General features: G+C 49.3%; 1 protein-coding gene across 1 annotated transcript in view; it reads left to right on the forward strand.

The window, feature by feature from the left end:
• The first annotated feature begins 18,330 nt into the window (after positions 1–18,330).
• The window catches only part of INPPL1 (inositol polyphosphate phosphatase like 1), a 48,778-nt gene continuing 43,033 nt past the window's right edge, over positions 18,331–24,075 (forward strand). The window contains exons 1-2 of the mRNA XM_075848393.1: positions 18,331–18,485; positions 21,856–21,919. Of these exons, the coding sequence (XP_075704508.1) occupies positions 18,331–18,485; positions 21,856–21,919 (219 nt within the window). The remainder of the gene's footprint in view (positions 18,486–21,855; positions 21,920–24,075) is intronic.

The following is a 24,075-nucleotide window of genomic DNA, read 5'->3' on the forward strand; positions in this document are numbered from 1 at the left end:
GCAGAGCTGTATATATCCTCCTGTACACGCTGGTGTCCTGTATACTGGTGCAGCACTGTATATATCCCCCTGTACACGCTGGTGTCCTGTATACTGGTGCAGAGCTGTATATATCCTCCTGTACACGCTGGTGTCCTGTATACTGGTGCAGAGCTGTATATATCCTCCTGTACACGCTGGTGTCCTGTATACTGGTGCAGTGCTGTATATATCCTCCTGTACACGCTGGTGTCCTGTATACTGGTGCAGTGCTGTATATATCCTCCTGTACACGCTGGTGTCCTGTATACTGGTGCAGTGCTGTATATATCCTCCTGTACACGCTGGTGTCCTGTATACTGGTGCAGTGCTGTATATATCCTCCTGTATACTGGTGCAGAGCTGTATATATCCTCCTGTACACGCTGGTGTCCTGTATACTGGTGCAGTGCTGTGTATATATCCTCCTGTACATGCTGGTGTCCTGTATACTGGTGCAGTGCTGTATATATCCTCCTGTACACTTTGGTGTCCTGTATACTGGTGCAGTGCTGTATATATCCTCCTGTACACGCTGGTGTCCTGTATACTGGTGCAGAGCTGTATATATCCTCCTGTACACGCTGGTGTCCTGTATACTGGTGCAGAGCTGTATATATCCTCCTGTACATGCTGGTGTCCTGTATACTGGTGCAGAGCTGTATATATCCTCCTGTACACGCTGGTGTCCTGTATACTGGTGCAGCGCTGTATATATCCTCCTGTACACGCTGATGTCCTGTATACTGGTGCAGTGCTGTATATATCCCCCTGTACACGCTGGTGTCCTGTATACTGGTGCAGAGCTGTATATATCCTCCTGTACACGCTGGTGTCCTGTATACTGGTGCAGTGCTGTATATAACCTCCTGTACACGCTGGTGTCCTGTATACTGGTGCAGTGCTGTATATATCCTCCTGTACACGCTGGTGTCCTGTATACTGGTGCAGTGCTGTATATAACCTCCTGTACACGCTGGTGTCCTGTATACTGGTGCAGTGCTGTATATATCCTCCTGTACACGCTGGTGTCCTGTATACTGGTGCAGAGCTGTATATATCCCCCTGTACACGCTGGTGTCCTGTATACTGGTGCAGTGCTGTATATATCCTCCTGTACACGCTGGTGTCCTGTATACTGGTGCAGCGCTGTATATATCCTCCTGTACACGCTGGTGTCCTGTATACTGGTACTGCGCTGTATATATCCTCCTGTACACGCTGGTGTCCTGTATACTGGTGCAGCGCTGTATATATCCTCCTGTACACGCTGGTGTCCTGTATACTGGTGCAGAGCTGTATATATCCTCCTGTACACGCTGGTGTCCTGTATACTGGTGCAGAGCTGTATATATCCTCCTGTACACGCTGGTGTCCTGTATACTGGTGCAGAGCTGTATATATCCTCCTGTACACGCTGGTGTCCTGTATACTGGTGCAGCGCTGTATATATCCTCCTGTACACGCTGGTGTCCTGTATACTGGTGCAGCGCTGTATATATCCTCCTGTACACGCTGGTGTCCTGTATACTGGTGCAGCGCTGTATATATCCTCCTGTACACGCCGGTGTCCTGTATACTGGTGCAGAGCTGTATATATCCTCCTGTACACGCTGGTGTCCTGTATACTGGTGCAGAGCTGTATATATCCTCCTGTACATGCTGGTGTCCTGTATACTGGTGCAGCGCTGTATATATCCTCCTGTACACGCTGGTGTCCTGTATACTGGTGCAGAGCTGTATATATCCTCCTGTACACGCTGCTGTCCTGTATACTGGTGCAGTGCTGTATATATCCTCCTGTACACGCTGGTGTCCTGTATACTGGTGCAGGGCTGTATATATCCTCCTGTACACGCTGGTGTCCTGTATACTGGTGCAGTGCTGTATATATCCTCCTGTACACGCTGGTGTCCTGTATACTGGTGCAGAGCTGTATATATCCCCCTGTACACGCTGGTGTCCTGTATACTGGTGCAGCGCTGTATATATCCTCCTGTACATGCTGGTGTCCTGTATACTGGTGCAGAGCTGTATATATCCTCCTGTACACGCTGGTGTCCTGTATACTGGTGCAGAGCTGTATATATCCTCCTGTACACGCTGGTGTCCTGTATACTGGTGCAGAGCTGTATATATCCTCCTGTACACGCTGGTGTCCTGTATACTGGTGCAGAGCTGTATATATCCTCCTGTACACGCTGGTGTCCTGTATACTGGTGCAGTGCTGTATATATCCCCCTGTACACGCTGGTGTCCTGTATACTGGTGCAGAGCTGTATATATCCTCCTGTACATGCTGCTGTCCTGTATACTGGTGCAGAGCTGTATATATCCTCCTGTACACGCTGGTGTCCTGTATACTGGTGCAGTGCTGTATATATCCTCCTGTACACGCTGGTGTCCTGTATACTGGTGCAGTGCTGTATATATCCTCCTGTACACGCTGGTGTCCTGTATACTGGTGCAGAGCTGTATATATCCTCCTGTACACGCTGGTGTCCTGTATACTGGTGCAGAGCTGTATATATCCTCCTGTACACGCTGGTGTCCTGTATACTGGTGCAGAGCTGTATATATCCTCCTGTACACGCTGGTGTCCTGTATACTGGTGCAGTGCTGTATATATCCTGTACACGCTGGTGTCCTGTATACTGGTGCAGCGCTGTATATATCCTCCTGTACACGCTGGTGTCCTGTATACTGGTGCAGCGCTGTATATATCCTCCTGTACACGCTGGTGTCCTGTATACTGGTGCAGTGCTGTATATATCCTGTACACGCTGGTGTCCTGTATACTGGTGCAGCGCTGTATATATCCTCCTGTACACGCTGCTGTCCTGTATACTGGTGCAGTGCTGTATATATCCTCCTGTACACGCTGGTGTCCTGTATACTGGTGCAGCGCTGTATATATCCTCCTGTACACGCTGCTGTCCTGTATACTGGTGCAGTGCTGTATATATCCTCCTGTACACGCTGGTGTCCTGTATACTGGTGCAGCGCTGTATATATCCTCCTGTACACGCTGGTGTCCTGTATACTGGTGCAGTGCTGTATATATCCTGTACACGCTGGTGTCCTGTATACTGGTGCAGCGCTGTATATATCCTCCTGTACACGCTGGTGTCCTGTATACTGGTGCAGCGCTGTATATATCCTCCTGTACACGCTGGTGTCCTGTATACTGGTGCAGAGCTGTATATATCCTCCTGTACACGCTGCTGTCCTGTATACTGGTGCAGAGCTGTATATATCCTCCTGTACACGCTGGTGTCCTGTATACTGGTGCAGTGCTGTATATATCCTCCTGTACACGCTGGTGTCCTGTATACTGGTGCAGAGCTGTATATATCCCCCTGTACACGCTGGTGTCCTGTATACTGGTGCAGCGCTGTATATATCCTCCTGTACACGCTGGTGTCCTGTATACTGGTGCAGAGCTGTATATATCCCCCTGTACACGCTGGTGTCCTGTATACTGGTGCAGTGCTGTATATATCCTCCTGTACACGCTGGTGTCCTGTATACTGGTGCAGTGCTGTATATATCCTCCTGTACACGCTGGTGTCCTGTATACTGGTGCAGCGCTGTATATATCCTCCTGTACACGCTGGTGTCCTGTATACTGGTGCAGAGCTGTATATATCCTCCTGTACATGCTGGTGTCCTGTATACTGGTGCAGTGCTGTATATATCCCCCTGTACACGCTGGTGTCCTGTATACTGGTGCAGTGCTGTATATATCCTCCTGTACACGCTGGTGTCCTGTATACTGGTGCAGTGCTGTATATATCCCCCTGTACACGCTGGTGTCCTGTATACTGGTGCAGTGCTGTATATATCCTGTACACGCTGGTGTCCTGTATACTGGTGCAGCGCTGTATATATCCTCCTGTACACGCTGCTGTCCTGTATACTGGTGCAGCGCTGTATATATCCTCCTGTACACGCTGGTGTCCTGTATACTGGTGCAGAGCTGTATATATCCTCCTGTACACGCTGGTGTCCTGTATACTGGTGCAGCGCTGTATATATCCTCCTGTACACGCTGGTGTCCTGTATACTGGTGCAGAGCTGTATATATCCTCCTGTACACGCTGGTGTCCTGTATACTGGTGCAGAGCTGTATATATCCTCCTGTACACGCTGGTGTCCTGTATACTGGTGCAGTGCTGTATATATCCCCCTGTACACGCTGGTGTCCTGTATACTGGTGCAGAGCTGTATATATCCTCCTGTACACGCTGGTGTCCTGTATACTGGTGCAGCGCTGTATATATCCTCCTGTACACGCTGCTGTCCTGTATACTGGTGCAGAGCTGTATATATCCTCCTGTACACGCTGGTGTCCTGTATACTGGTGCAGTGCTGTATATATCCTCCTGTACACGCTGGTGTCCTGTATACTGGTGCAGAGCTGTATATATCCTCCTGTACACGCTGCTGTCCTGTATACTGGTGCAGAGCTGTATATATCCTCCTGTACACGCTGGTGTCCTGTATACTGGTGCAGAGCTGTATATATCCTCCTGTACACGCTGGTGTCCTGTATACTGGTGCAGAGCTGTATATATCCCCCTGTACACGCTGGTGTCCTGTATACTGGTGCAGAGCTGTATATATCCTCCTGTACACGCTGGTGTCCTGTATACTGGTGCAGTGCTGTATATATCCTCCTGTACACGCTGGTGTCCTGTATACTGGTGCAGCGCTGTATATATCCTCCTGTACACGCTGGTGTCCTGTATACTGGTGCAGAGCTGTATATATCCTCCTGTACACGCTGGTGTCCTGTATACTGGTGCAGCGCTGTATATATCCTCCTGTACACGCTGGTGTCCTGTATACTGGTGCAGAGCTGTATATATCCTCCTGTACACGCTGGTGTCCTGTATACTGGTGCAGTGCTGTATATATCCCCCTGTACACGCTGGTGTCCTGTATACTGGTGCAGCGCTGTATATATCCCCCTGTACACGCTGGTGTCCTGTATACTGGTGCAGCGCTGTATATATCCTCCTGTACACGCTGGTGTCCTGTATACTGGTGCAGAGCTGTATATATCCCCCTGTACACGCTGGTGTCCTGTATACTGGTGCAGTGCTGTATATATCCTCCTGTACACGCTGGTGTCCTGTATACTGGTGCAGTGCTGTATATATCCTCCTGTACACGCTGGTGTCCTGTATACTGGTGCAGCGCTGTATATATCCTCCTGTACACGCTGGTGTCCTGTATACTGGTGCAGAGCTGTATATATCCTCCTGTACATGCTGGTGTCCTGTATACTGGTGCAGTGCTGTATATATCCCCCTGTACACGCTGGTGTCCTGTATACTGGTGCAGTGCTGTATATATCCTCCTGTACACGCTGGTGTCCTGTATACTGGTGCAGAGCTGTATATATCCTCCTGTACATGCTGGTGTCCTGTATACTGGTGCAGTGCTGTATATATCCCCCTGTACACGCTGGTGTCCTGTATACTGGTGCAGTGCTGTATATATCCTCCTGTACACGCTGGTGTCCTGTATACTGGTGCAGCGCTGTATATATCCTCCTGTACACGCTGCTGTCCTGTATACTGGTGCAGCGCTGTATATATCCTCCTGTACACGCTGGTGTCCTGTATACTGGTGCAGTGCTGTATATATATCCTCCTGTACACGCTGGTGTCCTGTATACTGGTGCAGAGCTGTATATATCCTCCTGTACACGCTGGTGTCCTGTATACTGGTGCAGAGCTGTATATATCCTCCTGTACACGCTGCTGTCCTGTATACTGGTGCAGTGCTGTATATATCCTCCTGTACACGCTGGTGTCCTGTATACTGGTGCAGAGCTGTATATATCCTCCTGTACACGCTGGTGTCCTGTATACTGGTGCAGAGCTGTATATATCCTCCTGTACACGCTGGTGTCCTGTATACTGGTGCTGCGCTGTATATATCCTCCTGTACACGCTGGTGTCCTGTGTACTGGTGCAGAGCTGTATATATCCTCCTGTACACGCTGCTGTCCTGTATACTGGTGCAGTGCTGTATATATCCTCCTGTACACGCTGGTGTCCTGTATACTGGTGCAGCGCTGTATATATCCTCCTGTACACGCCGGTGTCCTGTATACTGGTGCAGAGCTGTATATATCCTCCTGTACACGCCGGTGTCCTGTATACTGGTGCAGAGCTGTATATATCCTCCTGTACACGCTGGTGTCCTGTATACTGGTGCAGAGCTGTATATATCCTCCTGTACATGCTGGTGTCCTGTATACTGGTGCAGTGCTGTATATATCCTCCTGTACACGCTGGTGTCCTGTATACTGGTGCAGAGCTGTATATATCCTCCTGTACACGCTGGTGTCCTGTATACTGGTGCAGAGCTGTATATATCCTCCTGTACACGCTGGTGTCCTGTATACTGGTGCAGAGCTGTATATATCCTCCTGTACACGCTGGTGTCCTGTGTACTGGTGCAGAGCTGTATATATCCTCCTGTACACGCTGCTGTCCTGTATACTGGTGCAGTGCTGTATATATCCTCCTGTACACGCCGGTGTCCTGTATACTGGTGCAGAGCTGTATATATCCTCCTGTACACGCCGGTGTCCTGTATACTGGTGCAGAGCTGTATATATCCTCCTGTACACGCTGGTGTCCTGTATACTGGTGCAGTGCTGTATATATCCTCCTGTACACGCTGGTGTCCTGTATACTGGTGCAGAGCTGTATATATCCTCCTGTACATGCTGGTGTCCTGTATACTGGTGCAGTGCTGTATATATCCTCCTGTACACGCTGGTGTCCTGTATACTGGTGCAGAGCTGTATATATCCTCCTGTACACGCTGGTGTCCTGTATACTGGTGCAGCGCTGTATATATCCTCCTGTACACGCTGGTGTCCTGTATACTGGTGCAGTGCTGTATATATCCTCCTGTACACGCTGGTGTCCTGTATACTGGTGCAGTGCTGTATATATCCTCCTGTACACGCCGGTGTCCTGTATACTGGTGCAGTGCTGTATATATCCTCCTGTACACGCTGGTGTCCTGTATACTGGTGCAGTGCTGTATATATCCTCCTGTACACGCTGGTGTCCTGTATACTGGTGCAGTGCTGTATATATCCCCCTGTACACGCTGGTGTCCTGTATACTGGTGCAGTGCTGTATATATCCTCCTGTACACGCTGGTGTCCTGTATACTGGTGCAGAGCTGTATATATCCTCCTGTACACGCCGGTGTCCTGTATACTGGTGCAGAGCTGTATATATCCTCCTGTACACGCTGGTGTCCTGTATACTGGTGCAGAGCTGTATATATCCTCCTGTACACGCTGGTGTCCTGTATACTGGTGCAGTGCTGTATATATCCTCCTGTACACGCTGGTGTCCTGTATACTGGTGCAGAGCTGTATATATCCTCCTGTACACGCTGGTGTCCTGTATACTGGTGCAGAGCTGTATATATCCTCCTGTACACGCTGGTGTCCTGTATACTGGTGCAGCGCTGTATATATCCTCCTGTACACGCTGGTGTCCTGTATACTGGTGCAGAGCTGTATATATCCTCCTGTACATGCTGGTGTCCTGTATACTGGTGCTGCGCTGTATATATCCTCCTGTACACGCTGGTGTCCTGTATACTGGTGCAGTGCTGTATATATCCTCCTGTACACGCTGGTGTCCTGTAAACTGGTGCAGTGCTGTATATATCCTCCTGTACACGCTGGTGTCCTGTATACTGGTGCAGTGCTGTATATATCCTCCTGTACACGCTGGTGTCCTGTATACTGGTGCAGAGCTGTATATATCCTCCTGTACACGCTGGTGTCCTGTATACTGGTGCAGAGCTGTATATATCCTCCTGTACACGCTGGTGTCCTGTATACTGGTGCAGTGCTGTATATATCCTCCTGTACACGCTGGTGTCCTGTATACTGGTGCAGAGCTGTATATATCCTCCTGTACACGCTGGTGTCCTGTATACTGGTGCAGAGCTGTATATATCCTCCTGTACACGCTGGTGTCCTGTATACTGGTGCAGGGCTGTATATAACCTCCTATACACGCTGGTGTCCTGTATACTGGTGCAGTGCTGTATATATCCTCCTGTACACGCTGGTGTCCTGTATACTGGTGCAGAGCTGTATATATCCTCCTGTACACGCTGGTGTCCTGTATACTGGTGCAGAGCTGTATATATCCTCCTGTACACGCTGGTGTCCTGTATACTGGTGCAGCGCTGTATATATCCTCCTGTACACGCTGGTGTCCTGTATACTGGTGCAGAGCTGTATATATCCTCCTGTACATGCTGGTGTCCTGTATACTGGTGCAGTGCTGTATATATCCTCCTGTACACGCTGCTGTCCTGTATACTGGTGCAGAGCTGTATATATCCTCCTGTACACGCTGGTGTCCTGTATACTGGTGCAGTGCTGTATATATCCCCCTGTACACGCTGGTGTCCTGTATACTGGTGCAGTGCTGTATATATCCCCCTGTACACGCTGGTGTCCTGTATACTGGTGCAGAGCTGTATATATCCTCCTGTACACGCTGATGTCCTGTATACTGGTGCAGTGCTGTATATATCCTCCTGTACACGCCGGTGTCCTGTATACTGGTGCAGCGCTGTATATATCCTCCTGTACACGCTGGTGTCCTGTATACTGGTGCAGAGCTGTATATATCCTCCTGTACACGCTGCTGTCCTGTATACTGGTGCAGAGCTGTATATATCCTCCTGTACACGCTGGTGTCCTGTATACTGGTGCAGAGCTGTATATATCCTCCTGTACACGCTGGTGTCCTGTATACTGGTGCAGTGCTGTATATATCCTCCTGTACACGCTGGTGTCCTGTATACTGGTGCAGAGCTGTATATATCCTCCTGTACACGCTGGTGTCCTGTATACTGGTGCAGAGCTGTATTTATCCTCCTGTACACGCTGGTGTCCTGTATACTGGTGCAGTGCTGTATATATCCTCCTGTACACGCTGGTGTCCTGTATACTGGTGCAGAGCTGTATATATCCTCCTGTACACGCCGGTGTCCTGTATACTGGTGCAGAGCTGTATATAACCTCCTGTACACGCTGATGTCCTGTATACTGGTGCAGAGCTGTATATATCCTCCTGTACACGCTGGTGTCCTGTATACTGGTGCAGAGCTGTATATATCCTCCTGTACACGCTGGTGTCCTGTATACTGGTGCAGAGCTGTATATATCCTCCTGTACACGCTGGTGTCCTGTATACTGGTGCAGCGCTGTATATATCCTCCTGTACACGCTGGTGTCCTGTATACTGGTGCAGCGCTGTATATATCCTCCTGTACACGCTGGTGTCCTGTATACTGGTGCAGAGCTGTATATATCCTCCTGTACACGCTGCTGTCCTGTATACTGGTGCAGAGCTGTATATATCCCCCTGTACACGCTGGTGTCCTGTATACTGGTGCAGTGCTGTATATATCCTCCTGTACACGCCGGTGTCCTGTATACTGGTGCAGAGCTGTATATATCCTCCTGTACACGCTGGTGTCCTGTATACTGGTGCAGTGCTGTATATATCCTCCTGTACACGCTGGTGTCCTGTATACTGGTGCAGTGCTGTATATATCCTCCTGTACACGCTGGTGTCCTGTATACTGGTGCAGAGCTGTATATATCCTCCTGTACACGCTGGTGTCCTGTATACTGGTGCAGTGCTGTATATATCCTCCTGTACACGCTGGTGTCCTGTATACTGGTACAGAGCTGTATATATCCTCCTGTACACGCTGGTGTCCTGTATACTGGTGCAGTGCTGTATATATCCTCCTGTACATGCTGGTGTCCTGTATACTGGTGCAGTGCTGTATATATCCTCCTGTACACGCTGGTGTCCTGTATACTGGTGCAGTGCTGTATATATCCTCCTGTACACGCTGGTGTCCTGTATACTGGTGCAGAGCTGTATATATCCTCCTGTACACGCTGGTGTCCTGTATACTGGTGCAGCGCTGTATATATCCTCCTGTACACGCTGGTGTCCTGTATACTGGTGCAGCGCTGTATATGTTGTGGGCATGAGTTGGTTTGCTGCATGTTATACCGGCCGTCCAGTGAAATATAGTATTATATATATGTGATCACCATAATCTTGCCGCGCTTTCTCTTCCGTTATTCACCCCACAGTGATTGCTGTCACTGTGTGCAGTCTCTTCCTCCTGTGCAGTCACTGTCTGCAGTCTCTTCCTCCTGTGCAGTCTCTTCCTCCTGTGCAGTCGCTGTGTGCAGTCTCTTCCTCCTGTGCAGTCACTGTGTGCAGTCTCTTCCTCCTGTGCAGTCACTGTGTGCAGTCTCTTCCTCCTGTGCAGTCTCTTCCTCCTGTGCAGTCACTGTGTGCAGTCTCTTCCTCTTGTGCTGTCTCTTCCTCCTGTGCAGTCTCTTCCTCCTGTGCAGTCTCTTCCTCCTGTGCAGTCTCTTCCTCTTGTGCAGTCTCTTCCTCCTGTGCAGTCACTGTGTGCAGTCTCTTCCTCCTGTGCAGTCTCTGTGTGCAGTCTCTTCCTCCTGTGCAGTCTCTTCCTCCTGTGCTGTCACTGTGTGCAGTCTCTTCCTCCTGTGCAGTCTCTTCCTCCTGTGCAGTCTCTTCCTCCTGTGATGTCACTGTGTGCAGTCTCTTCCTCCTGTGCAGTCTCTTCCTCCTGTGCAGTATCTTCCTCCTGTGCAGTCTCTTCCTCCTGGGCAGTCCCTGTGTGCAGTCTCTTCCTCCTGTGCAGTCTCGTCCTCCTGTGCAGTCTCGTCCTCCTGTGCAGTCTCGTCCTCCTGTGCAGTCTCGTCCTCCTGTGCAGTCACTTCCTCCTGTGCAGTCACTTCCTCCTGTGCAGTCTCGTCCTCCTGTGCAGTCTCGTCCTCCTGTGCAGTCTCGTCCTCCTGTGCAGTCTCGTCCTCCTGTGCAGTCACTTCCTCCTGTGCTGTCGCTGTGTGCAGTCTCTTCCTCCTGGGCAGTCTCTTCCTCCTGTGCAGTCCCTGTGTGCAGTCTCGTCCTCCTGTGCAGTCTCGTCCTCCTGTGCAGTCTCGTCCTCCTGTGCAGTCTCGTCCTCCTGTGCAGTCTCGTCCTCCTGTGCAGTCACTTCCTCCTGTGCAGTCTCTTGCTCCTGTGCAGTCCCTGTGTGCAGTCTCTTCCTCCTGTGCAGTCCCTGTGTGCAGTCTCTTCCTCCTGTGCAGTCAGTGTGTGCAGTCTCTTCCTCCTGTGCAGTCTCTTCCTCCTGTGCAGTCTCTTCCTCCTGTGCAGTCTCTTCCTCCTGTTCAGTCCCTGTGTGCAGTCTCTTCCTCCTGTGCAGTCTCTTCCTCCTGTGCAGTCTCTTCCTCCTGTTCAGTCCCTGTGTGCAGTCTCTTCCTCCTGTGCAGTCACTGTGTGCAGTCTCTTCCTCCTGTGCAGTCACTGTGTGCAGTCTCTTCCTCCTGTGCAGTCACTGTGTGCAGTCTCTTCCTCCTGTGCAGTCACTGTGTGCAGTCCCTTCCTCCTGTGCTGTCGCTGTGTGCAGTCTCTTCCTCCTGTTCAGTCCCTGTGTGCAGTCTCTTCCTCCTGTGCAGTCTCTTCCTCCTGTGCAGTCTCTTCCTCCTGTTCAGTCCCTGTGTGCAGTCTCTTCCTCCTGTGCAGTCTCTTCCTCCTGTGCTGTCGCTGTGGGCAGTCTCTTTCTCTTCATAGTGACTGAGTGCAGTCTCTTCCTTGTGAGCACTTTCAGGTGTTTGTGCTGCAGACTTCTCCTGCCTTCAGTTTTTGGGACAGGAAGTAGCTGTCTATTTACCAATGTCTGTCTTATCTCCCTTGCAGACTATTGTACCCATATACCCCCCCCCCACGCCTCTATCTCCGCTGTGTCATGTATGACCGAGCCTCTGTATGTAGCGTGTGACACATGACCTGGCGTCCGTGACCAAATGTTCCTCCAGGGACTTTACCCTCATTTATAGGAGACAAACTGGAAAACAAGGAATGCTGGGAAGTGAAGGTAAATGATGACATCAGCGAGGAAGTAGCTAACTTCTCCTCCTAATTGTGTTTCAATAGAAATCACCGGAGCTGCAGCCTGAGACATAACGGCAGAATACAGAAGGGGCTGTAATCTCCTAGATTCACATTCTCTGATGTAGAGTGTCATTTCCTCAGCTGAGATTCCGTGACAGTGTACAATGACCTCACCGCTTCATAGTCGGGTGATGTCATCGTCTTTATTTCCTGTCGCTTTCGTGACGGATCTTCTTCTTGTTGGTTTCATTGAACGACTACAAACGAGTGAGAGAAACACGTTTTTCTTCCCCTTGAGGCCTTCTAGGTACTGAACGCCTGAAAGCGGATGTGGCGAACCAGAGGCGCCGTCCCCGCGCTCGCGTGGCGCGTTACTGACTCGCCAGAAATGGTGGCCCTCGGGGCGTTGAGTCACGGTGTTAATGATGTAGTAACTGGCGGTGACTTGTCTGACATTACTAGCGGGAAGGTCACGGTGCTGCGGTTACAGCTCACCCTGCGGTCTGGTGGCTCGGAAGACGGTCTGAAACCCCTTTTATGCGTCCGCCTCCTCTTTCCTGCGGCACGAAGAGGAACTGAAGATCTTGTGACGACCGCTCCGCCTGTCCCTTATGTTCCCTGTTAGTAAATATCCGCACCCACACAATCTGTTCTAAATCCTAAGAGGTAGTGGACCGTCCGCCGCTGTTCTCCGGAACCGAATGGTAGCTCCACCGCTTCTACTCCAGTCACATCCAGAGCTGCATTCATTATTCTACTGGTTTCTTGTTCACTCTGACTGTAGCACCTCACTACTTCCCCCTACTGGTGGAGTGGCCTTTACAGTGCAGCGTATGTTGTGTCGCTTGGTAGGAGGAGTAGTGCGCTGTACACTAATCTATATAATACAGCCTGGAGCGAGCGTCACGGAGAATACACATGAATGGCGCCGTCATACGTGCCCCTGTGTGTACTGGTCACGTGATCGCGCCATTGTCTCACTATAGCTGTTGGGGGGTCCCTGTCTTCTGGGGCCGCAGCTTCTCCACAACCTCGCGCCTCATCATAGGAGGAATGTGCAGAATATTTGCAGCTCTCGGGGAAGGAGCCCAATAAACAGCTGCTGCGGAGAAACAGCTGCGCCCGCAACACCCACATGTCCGCTGCCCAGTTATATATATAGCCCTACCGCCGAAATCACCCCGTGCCCACCCCGAACCCAGGAGGAGCTGCCTGCAAAATGATTCAATCTGCCGAGCCACTGTATCTAATCCTATCATGTGTGATACTGTCTGCTGAGCTGTGTATCTAATGCTATCATGTGTAATACTGTCTGCTGAGCCGCTGTATCTAATCCTATCATGTGTGATACTGTCTGCTGAGCTGTGTATCTAATCCTGCCATGTGTGATACTGTCTGCTGAGCTGTGTATCTAATCCTATCATGTGTGATACTGTCTGCTGAGCTGTGTATCTAATCCTATCATGTGTGATACTGTCTGCTGAGCTGTGTATCTAATCCTATCGTGTGATACTGTCTGCTGAGCTGTGTATCTAATCCTATCATGTGTGATACTGTCTGCTGAGCTGTGTATCTAAGCCTATCATGTGTGATACTGTCTGCTGAGCCGTTGTATCTAATCCCATCATGTGTGATACTGTCTGCTGAGCCGCTGTATCTAATCCTATCATGTGTGATACAGTCTGCTGAGCTGTGTATCTAATCCCCTCATGTGTGATACAGTCTGCTGAGCTGTGTATCTAATCCTACCATGTGTGATACTGTGTGCTGGGACCATGTATCTAATCCTATCATGTGTGATACTGCCTGCTGAGCTGTGTATCTAATCCTATCATGTGTGATACTGTCTGCTGAGCTGTGTATCTAATCCTATCATGTGTGATACTGTCTGCTGAGCTGTGTATCTAATCCTATCATGTGTGATACTGTCTGCTGAGCTGTGTATCTAATCCTATCACGTGTGATACTGTCTGCTGAGCTGTGTATCTAATCCTATCATGTGTGATACTGTCTGCTGAGCTGCTGTATCTAATCCTATCATGTGTGATACTGTCTGCTGAGCTGTGTATCTAATCCTATCATGTGTGATACTGTCTGCTGAGCTGTGTATCTAATCCTATCATGTGTGATACTGCCTGCCGAGCTGTGCATCTAATCCTATCATGTGTGATACTGTCTGCTGAGCTGTGTATCTAATCCTATCATGTGTGATACTGTCTGCTGAGCTGTGTATCTAATCCTATCATGTGTGATACTGTCTGCTGAGCTGTGCATCTAATCCTATCATGTGTGATACTGTCTGCTGAGCTGTGTATCTAATCCTATCACGTGTGATACTGTCTGCTGAGCCCTGTATCTAATCCTATCATGTGTGATACTGTCTGCTGAGCTGTGTATCTAATCTTATCATGTGTGATACTCTGCTGAGCTATGTATCTAATCCTATCATGTGTGATACTGTCTGCTGAGCTGTGTATCTAATCCTATCATGTGTGATACTGTCTGCTGAGCTGTGTATCTAATCCTATCATGTGTGATACTGTCTGCTGAACTGTGTATCTAATCCTCTCCTGTGTGATACTGTCTGCTGAGCCGTGTATCTATTCCTATCATGTGCGATACTGTCTGCTGACCCATGTATCTAATCCTATCATGTGTGATACTGTCTGCTGAGCTGTGTATCTAATCCTATCATGTGTGATACTGTCTGCTGAGACGTGCATCTAATCCTACCATGTGTGATACTGTCTGCTGAGATGTGTATCTAATCCTATCATGTGTGATACTGTCTGCTGAGCTGTGTATCTAATCCTATCATGTGTGATACTGTCTGCTGAGCTGTGTATCTAATCCTATCATGTGTGATACTGTCTGCTGAGCCGCTGTATCTAATCCTATCATGTGTGATACTGTCTGCTGTGCTGTGTATCTAATCCTATCATGTGTGATACTGTCTGCTGAGCCGCTGTATCTAATCCTATCATGTGTGATACTGTCTGCTGAGCCGCTGTATCTAATCCTATCATGTGTGATACTGTCTGCTGAGCTGTGTATCTAATCCTATCATGTGTGATACTGTCTGCTGAGCTTTGTATCTAAGCCTATCATGTGTGATACTGTCTGCTGAGCTGGTGTATCTAAGCCTAGGTATCACAGCCTGGCCTCGGTCTCGCAGGGTTTTCGGTAGATACGAGCAGTGGTGACTGATAATAGATGAGATGTGGCGTCCCGTGGCGTCGTGTTATATAATGGAGGTCGTGTATCGGTAGTGTCATGGCGTCTTCATTGCGGCGGTGATACCTGCGATTTATTTATGTCTGCCATTTCTGAAGTGTGTGGTAAGTGAGGGGGCGGCTCCGGCCCGTCCTATGTGCGCCGCATTTGCAGTTCCAAACTGGCGTCCCGGTACAAATCTCGCCATATTCTTCCTATAATGTTTATTTCTTTATTTTGAATTTTTTAAAAAATGGTGGATTTGCCGGTAACAGAGAACGGATAAACATGGCGAACAAATCGATCGCCACATTCCCCGCCATTTCTGTCTTTTTCCATTGTGCTGTATTCACATGGGCAGGTTTTGAGGCTTTCTTGTTACGATTGTCTTAAAACCGTCGCCAAAAATACAGCGGTTTGCGAAAAATCAAGACCAATACCGTGCGGTGCAAGAAAATGTGGCGTTTTTGCTGTAATTTCGTATAATTGCTGCGTTTTTTTCTTGATCTTCTTGCCACGATTATGGCAAAACCGCAACAAGTCCCGGTATTCTGAGGTCGGTTCAGTGGAACTGCGGGACGGTCGGGTCTTGGGTTCCTATAATTGGCGGTAAAATGCAGCCGTCATGTGTCCGTGTGACTCCGGCGCTCTGCATCAAGTGTCTGCTGGCAGAATGGGCGCTGTAGCCCATAGCAACCAATCACAATTCAGCTTTCATTTTCTATATCTTGATTCTTTTAGCCCCTTAGTGACAACCAATACGCCTTTTCACGGCGGCCCAGTCTAAGGCTTCATGCACACGACCGTAGTGGTGCGCAAGGCCGTGATTTTCGGCTCGGAAGGGTGAATTGCGGCCGCAAAAACACGTTCGTGCGCATGGGGCCAAAGATGATTGTCCGACCGGTTTACGCTGAGAGCCAATAATGCTCTGGTATACTTAGGCCTCGCGCCCGCCTCACGCCCACTTCAGTCTTTTCCTTCAGGCCGCTACCTGTTTTTTTCACTGATCGCACCCGGGTCAATTCATTTCAAGGGGCCCATTCACACGTTCGATATTTTCACGGATCCGTTGTTCCGTTCCGTCAAAAGTCGAGCATGTCCTTCTTTTGTCAGTGATCCCGTGACCCGTTTTTTTTTCACGGGCCCATAGAAGTCAATGGGTCCGTGAAAAAAAACGGCCGGCAAACGGAAGGCTTCCGTGTGCCATCCGTTTTTGACAACAGGGCGTAGCAACGGCAGAGCGTGCCAAGGTTCACAGACTACCGTACACATTCATTCCTTGAAAAACGGAAGCGCAACGTCCATTTAATATGGAAACACGGAACGGACACCGAGTACACACGGAAACCACATGGATACCATAACGGACAAACGGATCCGTGAAAGACGGTGATGGAAGTGCGCATGAGGCCTAAGTGTACCGAAGCATTCTAGCAGCGATCTGGAGACCGCGCGGTGAAGTCCCCGGTGGGACCAAAAAAAATAAGTCATAAATGTGGAATAAAAATGACAATAAAGAAATAAAAAAAAATTTCTTTAGTAAAAGTTGTACATGTAAGGTATCGCCGCGACCGTAATGACCCAAACAATACATTTAATATGTCGTTTAAACCGCAAGATGAACACCGTAAAAAAAAAAACGCAAAAAAACAATGGCAGAATTGCTATTTAGTTTTTTCCATTGCCCCCCCCAAATAAGTCATAATAGTTAATCAATAAGTCCCAAAACACCACCAATCAAAAGTACGTCTCGTCCCGCAAAAAAAACAAGCCCAAACATCACTACATTGACGCACGGCTCTTGGAAAGCGACGATTCAAAAACAAACAATTTTAGTCAAAAAGGTGTTTTTAGGGTGCAGAAGTCGTAAAACATAAAAACCCTCTACATATGTAGTATCGTAAGCGTACCGACCCATAGAATAAAGGGAACATGTTATTTACGCCGCACAGTGAACGGCGTCAAGTTAATACTCCTAGAACAATGGCGAAATTTCAGTTTTTTTTTTTTCTATTCCTTCCCCATAAAAGGTTAATAAAAAAATGATACGTACCCCAAAATGTTGCCATTAAAACGTACAACTAATCCCGCAAAAAATAAGTCCTCATACAGCGATGTGGACGGAAAAATAATAAAGTTACAGCTCTTTGAATGTGACTATAGAAAAGCTGGAAAAAAAAAATAGCTTGTCATGAAGGCCTAAAATAACCTGGTGACTGAGGGGTTAGTAACCAATGAGAACTCAGCTTTCATTTTGAAAATGTTGTTCCATGTAGCAACCAATCAGTGCACAGCTTTCATTGTCTAACCTGCATGGAAAATATCAAAGCTAAACTCTGATTGGTTGCTATAACACATTGTGGTCCAATGGAGAAGATGTGTAAAAACCGATACAGAGCAACCAATCCCGTCGCTCCTGTCAGCGGCTCCCAGTCTGGTTTTAAAGCTGAACTGTGATTGGTGCTTATGTTTGCGCCATTGTTTCCACATCTTCGTGGTGTGTTCTGTGTGGAGAGTCGAGCGAGCTCCGTCGGCCACCGCACTGTTTCCACCACAAAAACACTGTTTAACGACAAACAATCTCCGGTTTCGCCCTTTGCCGTCACGCGGCACATCCGTTATTTTAATAATAATTGCTTTTGATTCCGTGTGACGCGTAAAACATGATAGTCGGCTTTATATAACAATGGAGGATTATTGCGAGCGCGGCACATGTGACCTCTGAGGCTCGTCAGGCTTAATAACTCCTAATTATATCCCAGACATCATCCCGTCCATATCCAAGAGCGCCAGACTCCGCCTCCTGTGACCGCCGGCTACGTCTTTCTCGTTACACCTTCTGCTCGTTATCTGGAAGGTTTATTGTATTTATTAATTAGGATTTTTGCTTTCTAACCCGCTGATATCACGACTACGCTGACATTTTTACGTTCAGAAGCCTGGGAAAGCTGGGTGACCACGTCTGATTGCTGCCATTTTGGGTGTCATCTGGCTTTCCCATTTTCCTGAAAGGCAAAGCTGTCCAGTTATGTAACTGCATTGACGGACAACAACCCCTGTCGGGTCTGTAATGGCCATGATGGGTGTCACCCAGCTTTCCCAGACTCCTGCAAGGAGCGACACAGCAGCTGCTCCGGCATTGTTGTGTAATGTGGGAGACTTGCTATCGTGGGGAAGCTGGATGCCTGTAAGGGACATATTGGGTGTCATCCAGCTTTCCCAGAATCCCGAATGGCAAATCTGCCGAGTTTTGCAGCAATACCTGAAAGCGGATTGATAAGCTCTGCGGAAGGTTTAATATCCGCCATATTGGCTGTCACCCAGCTCTCCCAGGAGCTGATAAAACAACAAAACTGAAACCTGCAGGGCGAATGCAGGGCTCTTAAGGGGTTAAGTAACGTTCGCCGGTTGCGACTGTTTCTGCGCTGAAAGACGGATTTACATAATGGAGAACTGAGAGCCGGGACTTCTTTCCATATGTAAATCCCCCGGGGGGACGTTCGGGGTCATGTGACACGGGGGACAGGTGTGCGAGTCGCCCGACCGGTTACTGGAGGGTTTGCAGAATTTTGACAAAGATTCTTCTCGCAACAAAACCGCTGCGTCCTGAGCGCCACGTGAACGGCGACCTTTATGGCAAATCGATGCCGGATTATGAGATTTTCTGGTTTACCGAACCGTGATATAAAAGTGTACGGCCCGGCGCGGCGGCACGGGGAGACCGCAGCGGGTTCTGCCACAGTCAGGGGGCGCCATATTTGTCTTCTTAAAGGGGCAGATCTTCGAAACATTCTTAGAACGGCGTCTTTTACCCGTCGCTCCTAACACCACGTTAAGCCTCGAAATTGGACGCTGCGGTATAATCTGCCGCCATCATTTTGTTTTGGGAGATTCCAGATTGTTTTACGGTTCAGATGCCGGATTACAGGAATTCTTCTGTATAAAAGAAATTTACTAAGCAAAATGCACCAGAATTCTAGCCAAGATTGCGCCAAAAAGTGGGTCCATGCGGTGCGCCAAATCGATTTAGCATTTTAGATACGTTATTTCTTCCTCGCACGGTTTCCTTACGGTAACCTTGGCGGTGTGCGCCAATTTTTGCTACAAACTACATATGTAAATGACGCCAGCTATGAGGTGGCATAAGACAAAGAAAAGGGTCTAGCGAGATGCGCCAAATTTATCATACAGAGTGCGCCATTTTGATAATTAAGTGTCAATTTTGCCGTTGGATATCCGGATCCCATTGGTGATACCGTTGATAAATCTGCCGCAATGTCATAAATTGCATAAGATAATGAGACGGCGAAAATGACATAATCTGAATTATAAATTTGGCGCAACTCGTTACAGTTTTTCTTGGCTGGCGAACTTTACACCAATATTTTACGCCTAAAAAAATGCCCGTTGTTAATAAATGTGGTGCATTTTAGGACGTCACTATCCAATCACAATGCCCGGCGCTGCAGCACACCCTGAACTGGGAGGGGCTAAACAGCTGATCATTCCTGATCCTCCTGGATCAAGAATAAAATACCAGAAAGACAGTGAAGACTGACACGCAAGCAGCGAAATATGACAGCGGGAGCCGTGATTTACTTAATTACATTTGTTTGCCATTCAGGGTCTGTGGAAAGCTGGGTGACATCCCCTGTGAGCAGTATAATGTCGTTAGCGGTCATTAACCAGTGAGGGAGACCCCAGAGATCACAGCGCGGCTAAGGGGGGGGGGGGGGCGACAATAGGTCTGCGCCGATGCTGCTCCCCTGACCCCCAGTGCCGATGATCATCCAATTCACTGGTAACTGATGAAATCTTCGAGGCGTGAGGCACCGGAAGCCTCGGAGATGGGATTTGATCTCCGCTCCCGTAGTTCCAGTGACCTCCTCCAGGTATTCTGCGCCTCGTGCCTCAAACATGTCACCACTTCCAAGTGCAATCGGTGGAATATAAACCTCAGGAGCATTGAAATAATCCGATTTCAACCGTGCGAGCGCAGCAGGTGGAGCAGTATGTATTGCAGCTTGTTTGTTTACAGTAGGATCTGGTTGGCACAATGCACCCACAATATGTTTGTTATGGGGCGGGCGACCTCACAAGGGCACAGGTACAGCTGGGGGACATGGTGTGTACCTGGCGGGGCTGGAAAGTCCCAGAGTCACCTGCTGCTCAGGTAATGGGCCACGCCCGTCCGGGTGACCCGACCCTTCATTCTGTGCCGCTCCTTTGTTATATACTCCTGATTGAGCCCGCCGGAGCGCCTCAGTGTTTTATATACATGACTAAACAGCACCTCCCCCAATAAAATCCCCAAAAATCAGTACAGCCGAGGCTCTCACCCAGCTTTCCCAGAGTCCTGAATGGCAGAACTGCCGAGTTATATAACCACATGGGAAGGAGGAGATCGGACTACATTCACACATGACTACTGGGCAGATTTTACAATCATTCAGCTTCCCTTACGTTAGGAAGATCTTTTTCTGGGAAAGCTGGGTGACTTTCCTAGGATCCTGATTGGCAAATCTGCCCAGTTATGTTGTAATACATTCCACACCGCCATACCACTGCAGAGCTCGGCAAATATACCATTCAGAATTGTAGGAAAGCTGGGTGACAGCCCACGTGTGAGCGGTGATCAGGGTCTGGCCAGGATTTGTGGGCGGGGTCAGTGTATTTGTGGGCGGGGTTTTGTGTCCTTTATGAAGGACTGCGCTGAGTTTGCGGTGAATGTTACGCTGAACATTGAGCTCGATCAGTCGCCTCGAAACTCAATGCCAGAGAATCTCCAAAAATATATCCCCACAATAATCGCAAAAGCTATTCTACACTCTGATCCCTACACTCTGATCCCTACACTCTGATCCCTACACTCTGATCCCTACACTCTGATCCCTACACTCTGATCCCTACAGTGATCTCTACACACTGATCCCTACACTCTGATCCCTACACACTGATCCATATAGTGATCCCTACACTCTGATCCCTACACTCTGATCCCTACAGTGATCCCTACACACTGATCCCTACAGTGATCCCTACACACTGATCCCTACAGTGATCCCTACACTCTGATCCCTACAGTGATCTCTACACTCTGATCCCTACACTCTGATCCCTACACACTGATCCATATAGTGATCCCTACACTCTGATCCCTACACTCTGATCCCTACAGTGATCCCTACACACTGATCCCTACAGTGATCCCTACACTCTGATCCCTACAGTGATCTCTACACACTGATCCCTACACTCTGATCCCTACACACTGATCCATATAGTGATCCCTACACACTGATCCCTGCACACTGATCCCTACAGTGATCCCTACAGTGATCCATACGGTGAGCTCTGCACTCTGATCCCTGCACTCTGATCCCTGCACTCTGATCCCTGCACTCTGATCCCTGCACTCTGATCCCTATAGTGATCCCCACACTCTGATCCCCACACTCTGATCCCCACACTCTGATCCCCACACTCTGATCCCTACACTAATTTCCTACTGTTACACAGAGGGTGAATCAGAGACTTGTTTATAGGGTTATAATTACCAGCAGTGATGTCCTGTAATAACGGTCCTGTCTCTTCTCCTCCGCAGGTTTCAGAAACACGTGCACACGTACCGGATCCTGCCTGACGAGGAGGACTACCTGGCTGTGCAGGTACCGCAGGAACTCTTATATCTACTTACATGGGGAAACCTGCCCGACCCCCGAGTCATCACTTCTCCCCCCAGCTAATAAGACCAACCTCCCCTCCCCCATGATCCCTACTCTCCGTCACATTTGTCCATATAATTCTACATGTGACTGATATCAGCCGCTCCTCTTATGCTCCGGACTGTGAACGTTACTGGCCCTTTAAATGCTCCCTTCATGCAGGAGGCGGCGGCGGTGCAGTACATGTGACAGGTGGGGGGGGCGCTGTATGGAATTACTCCCGTTCCTGAGCAGTGGTGGAGTATGTCACATGACCCTTTTCAGGGCTGCTGACTGGCTGAGAGATCATGTGATATGTCATGTGACTCCACAGGTGCTGCAATTACACTCACTAGTAGAACTGTATTGTCCAGAAACAGCGCCGCATCTGTCCCTGGTGATGTCTGGTGTTGCAGCTTGTTACCAATGAAGTAAATAACAGACGCAGCCGATGGACAAGAGTGGCGCGGTTTCTGGACAACCCGTTTAAGGGCAGGACACCCGCTGATCATCATCATTGGGGAGACGACACAGACACAAAAAGCAGCAAATGATTCTCTTCTGATTGGCCGAGAGGGGCTGATTTTGTGGCCGTTGTTTCTATGTTCACGTGCTGTGGGTTGGGCTTACACTCGTGCCTATAGGTCAGGCCCTCTTCACGTCGCATTTATACGTTTTTTGCGCGGTTCCGCAGGGTAGAATAGTGTAGGAGACCACCTATATAAAAGGTATATGACGTATACCAGCCCGACGGGGGCAGAAGGACACATTTTTGGTCTCTGTTGGACTAATGGCCCGAGGACACGTTTATAATGTAGATCCGGAGTTTTCCCGCCGCACAGGATAAACGTATGGCAGGAGCGTGACGTGCCGGGGTCTCTCAGTGAGCGCCACGTGTGATGTCCTGTAACTTATTCTATGATGCTGTTCGTTGGGGGTCAATAAATCCGCGGTCGGGCGGACTCGTAAGAAGAGTAGGGCGCGGCGTCCTCCGGAGGGTGTCCGGTTCACTGCAGGTTAATACTGATTGTCCGGAGGATCCGTGACAGCTGCGCTCTGTATGCTCCGTAACATCCGTCTAGACGGGCGGCCGGGCAGCTGCACAAACAGGTGTCAGTGCCGGGAGCCTCCGCCAGCTGGGGGAGGGGGGCACAGTGCTGTATACACTGGTCTCATATATCAGATATACGGGGGGGGGGGGGGCATCAATGCCTTGTTACTCATCTGTCCGCGGGAGGGGGGGGTCATACTACATTATACACATCTCATATAACTGCTACGTGGGGGGAGGGGTATATCGCTGACCACGACTGTTACTCATCCCATATAACACCGCCCGTCGCATTCATCCAGTTCTTGATTGGTTGGGGTGGGGGGCGGTTCTACGTCACCCCATTTATCTACGTTCTATTCCAATATTTGCCGTGTGATAACTTGATTGCATTGAGAACCTGAATACGTGCGCACCGCATGGCGGCAGATCCTCCCCGGCTGCGTGTGATTGGCTGTGGCACTTAAAGGGGTCAAATTAATATCCTGTCCTCAGAATAGGCCATTAGTATCTGTTCGGTTGGGGCCGACTCTCTGTAACCCCCGCCGATGGCGGTCTGAGGAGAGGCCATCACTTTAATCACTCCGGGAAACCCCTTTAAGACTGGGTGTAACCATGGCAGCGAGTCACTAAATCAGGAAGTGGCCGCGGGAGCCGAGAAAGGGGGAACGGGGCTCAGGGGGCCTCGTACTAGAGATGGGGGCACCTCTGGGACAAGACGATCCAGGTCCCAGTCGGGTTCGCAGTTGTATTAGACACGTCCGGTCGCCCCCTGGTTGATTTTCACATTGATCTGCTCCATGGAGAGTGTCGTTCGGCCCTCGCGCACTTTCGTAGCCGACGTTCACCTCTCACATCAATGGCGCGTGGTGCTCCGCAGTTTCCACGACGGTTATTCCCAATGGCGGCATTTCTCCACTCACGATACAGTCACCACAGCAGCACGCGAACCGTTCACAAACTGCGCTGTGAGAAATACCGACACCCGTGGCCCGAAAGTCGATAATCAGTCCCAACTCTGATAAATCGCCCGTTACCCATGACAACAACGAGTGACGTGATCAGACAG

This window comes from Rhinoderma darwinii, unplaced genomic scaffold, assembly GCF_050947455.1.
Source record: "Rhinoderma darwinii isolate aRhiDar2 unplaced genomic scaffold, aRhiDar2.hap1 Scaffold_3936, whole genome shotgun sequence".
NCBI classification, from domain to species: domain Eukaryota; kingdom Metazoa; phylum Chordata; class Amphibia; order Anura; family Rhinodermatidae; genus Rhinoderma; species Rhinoderma darwinii.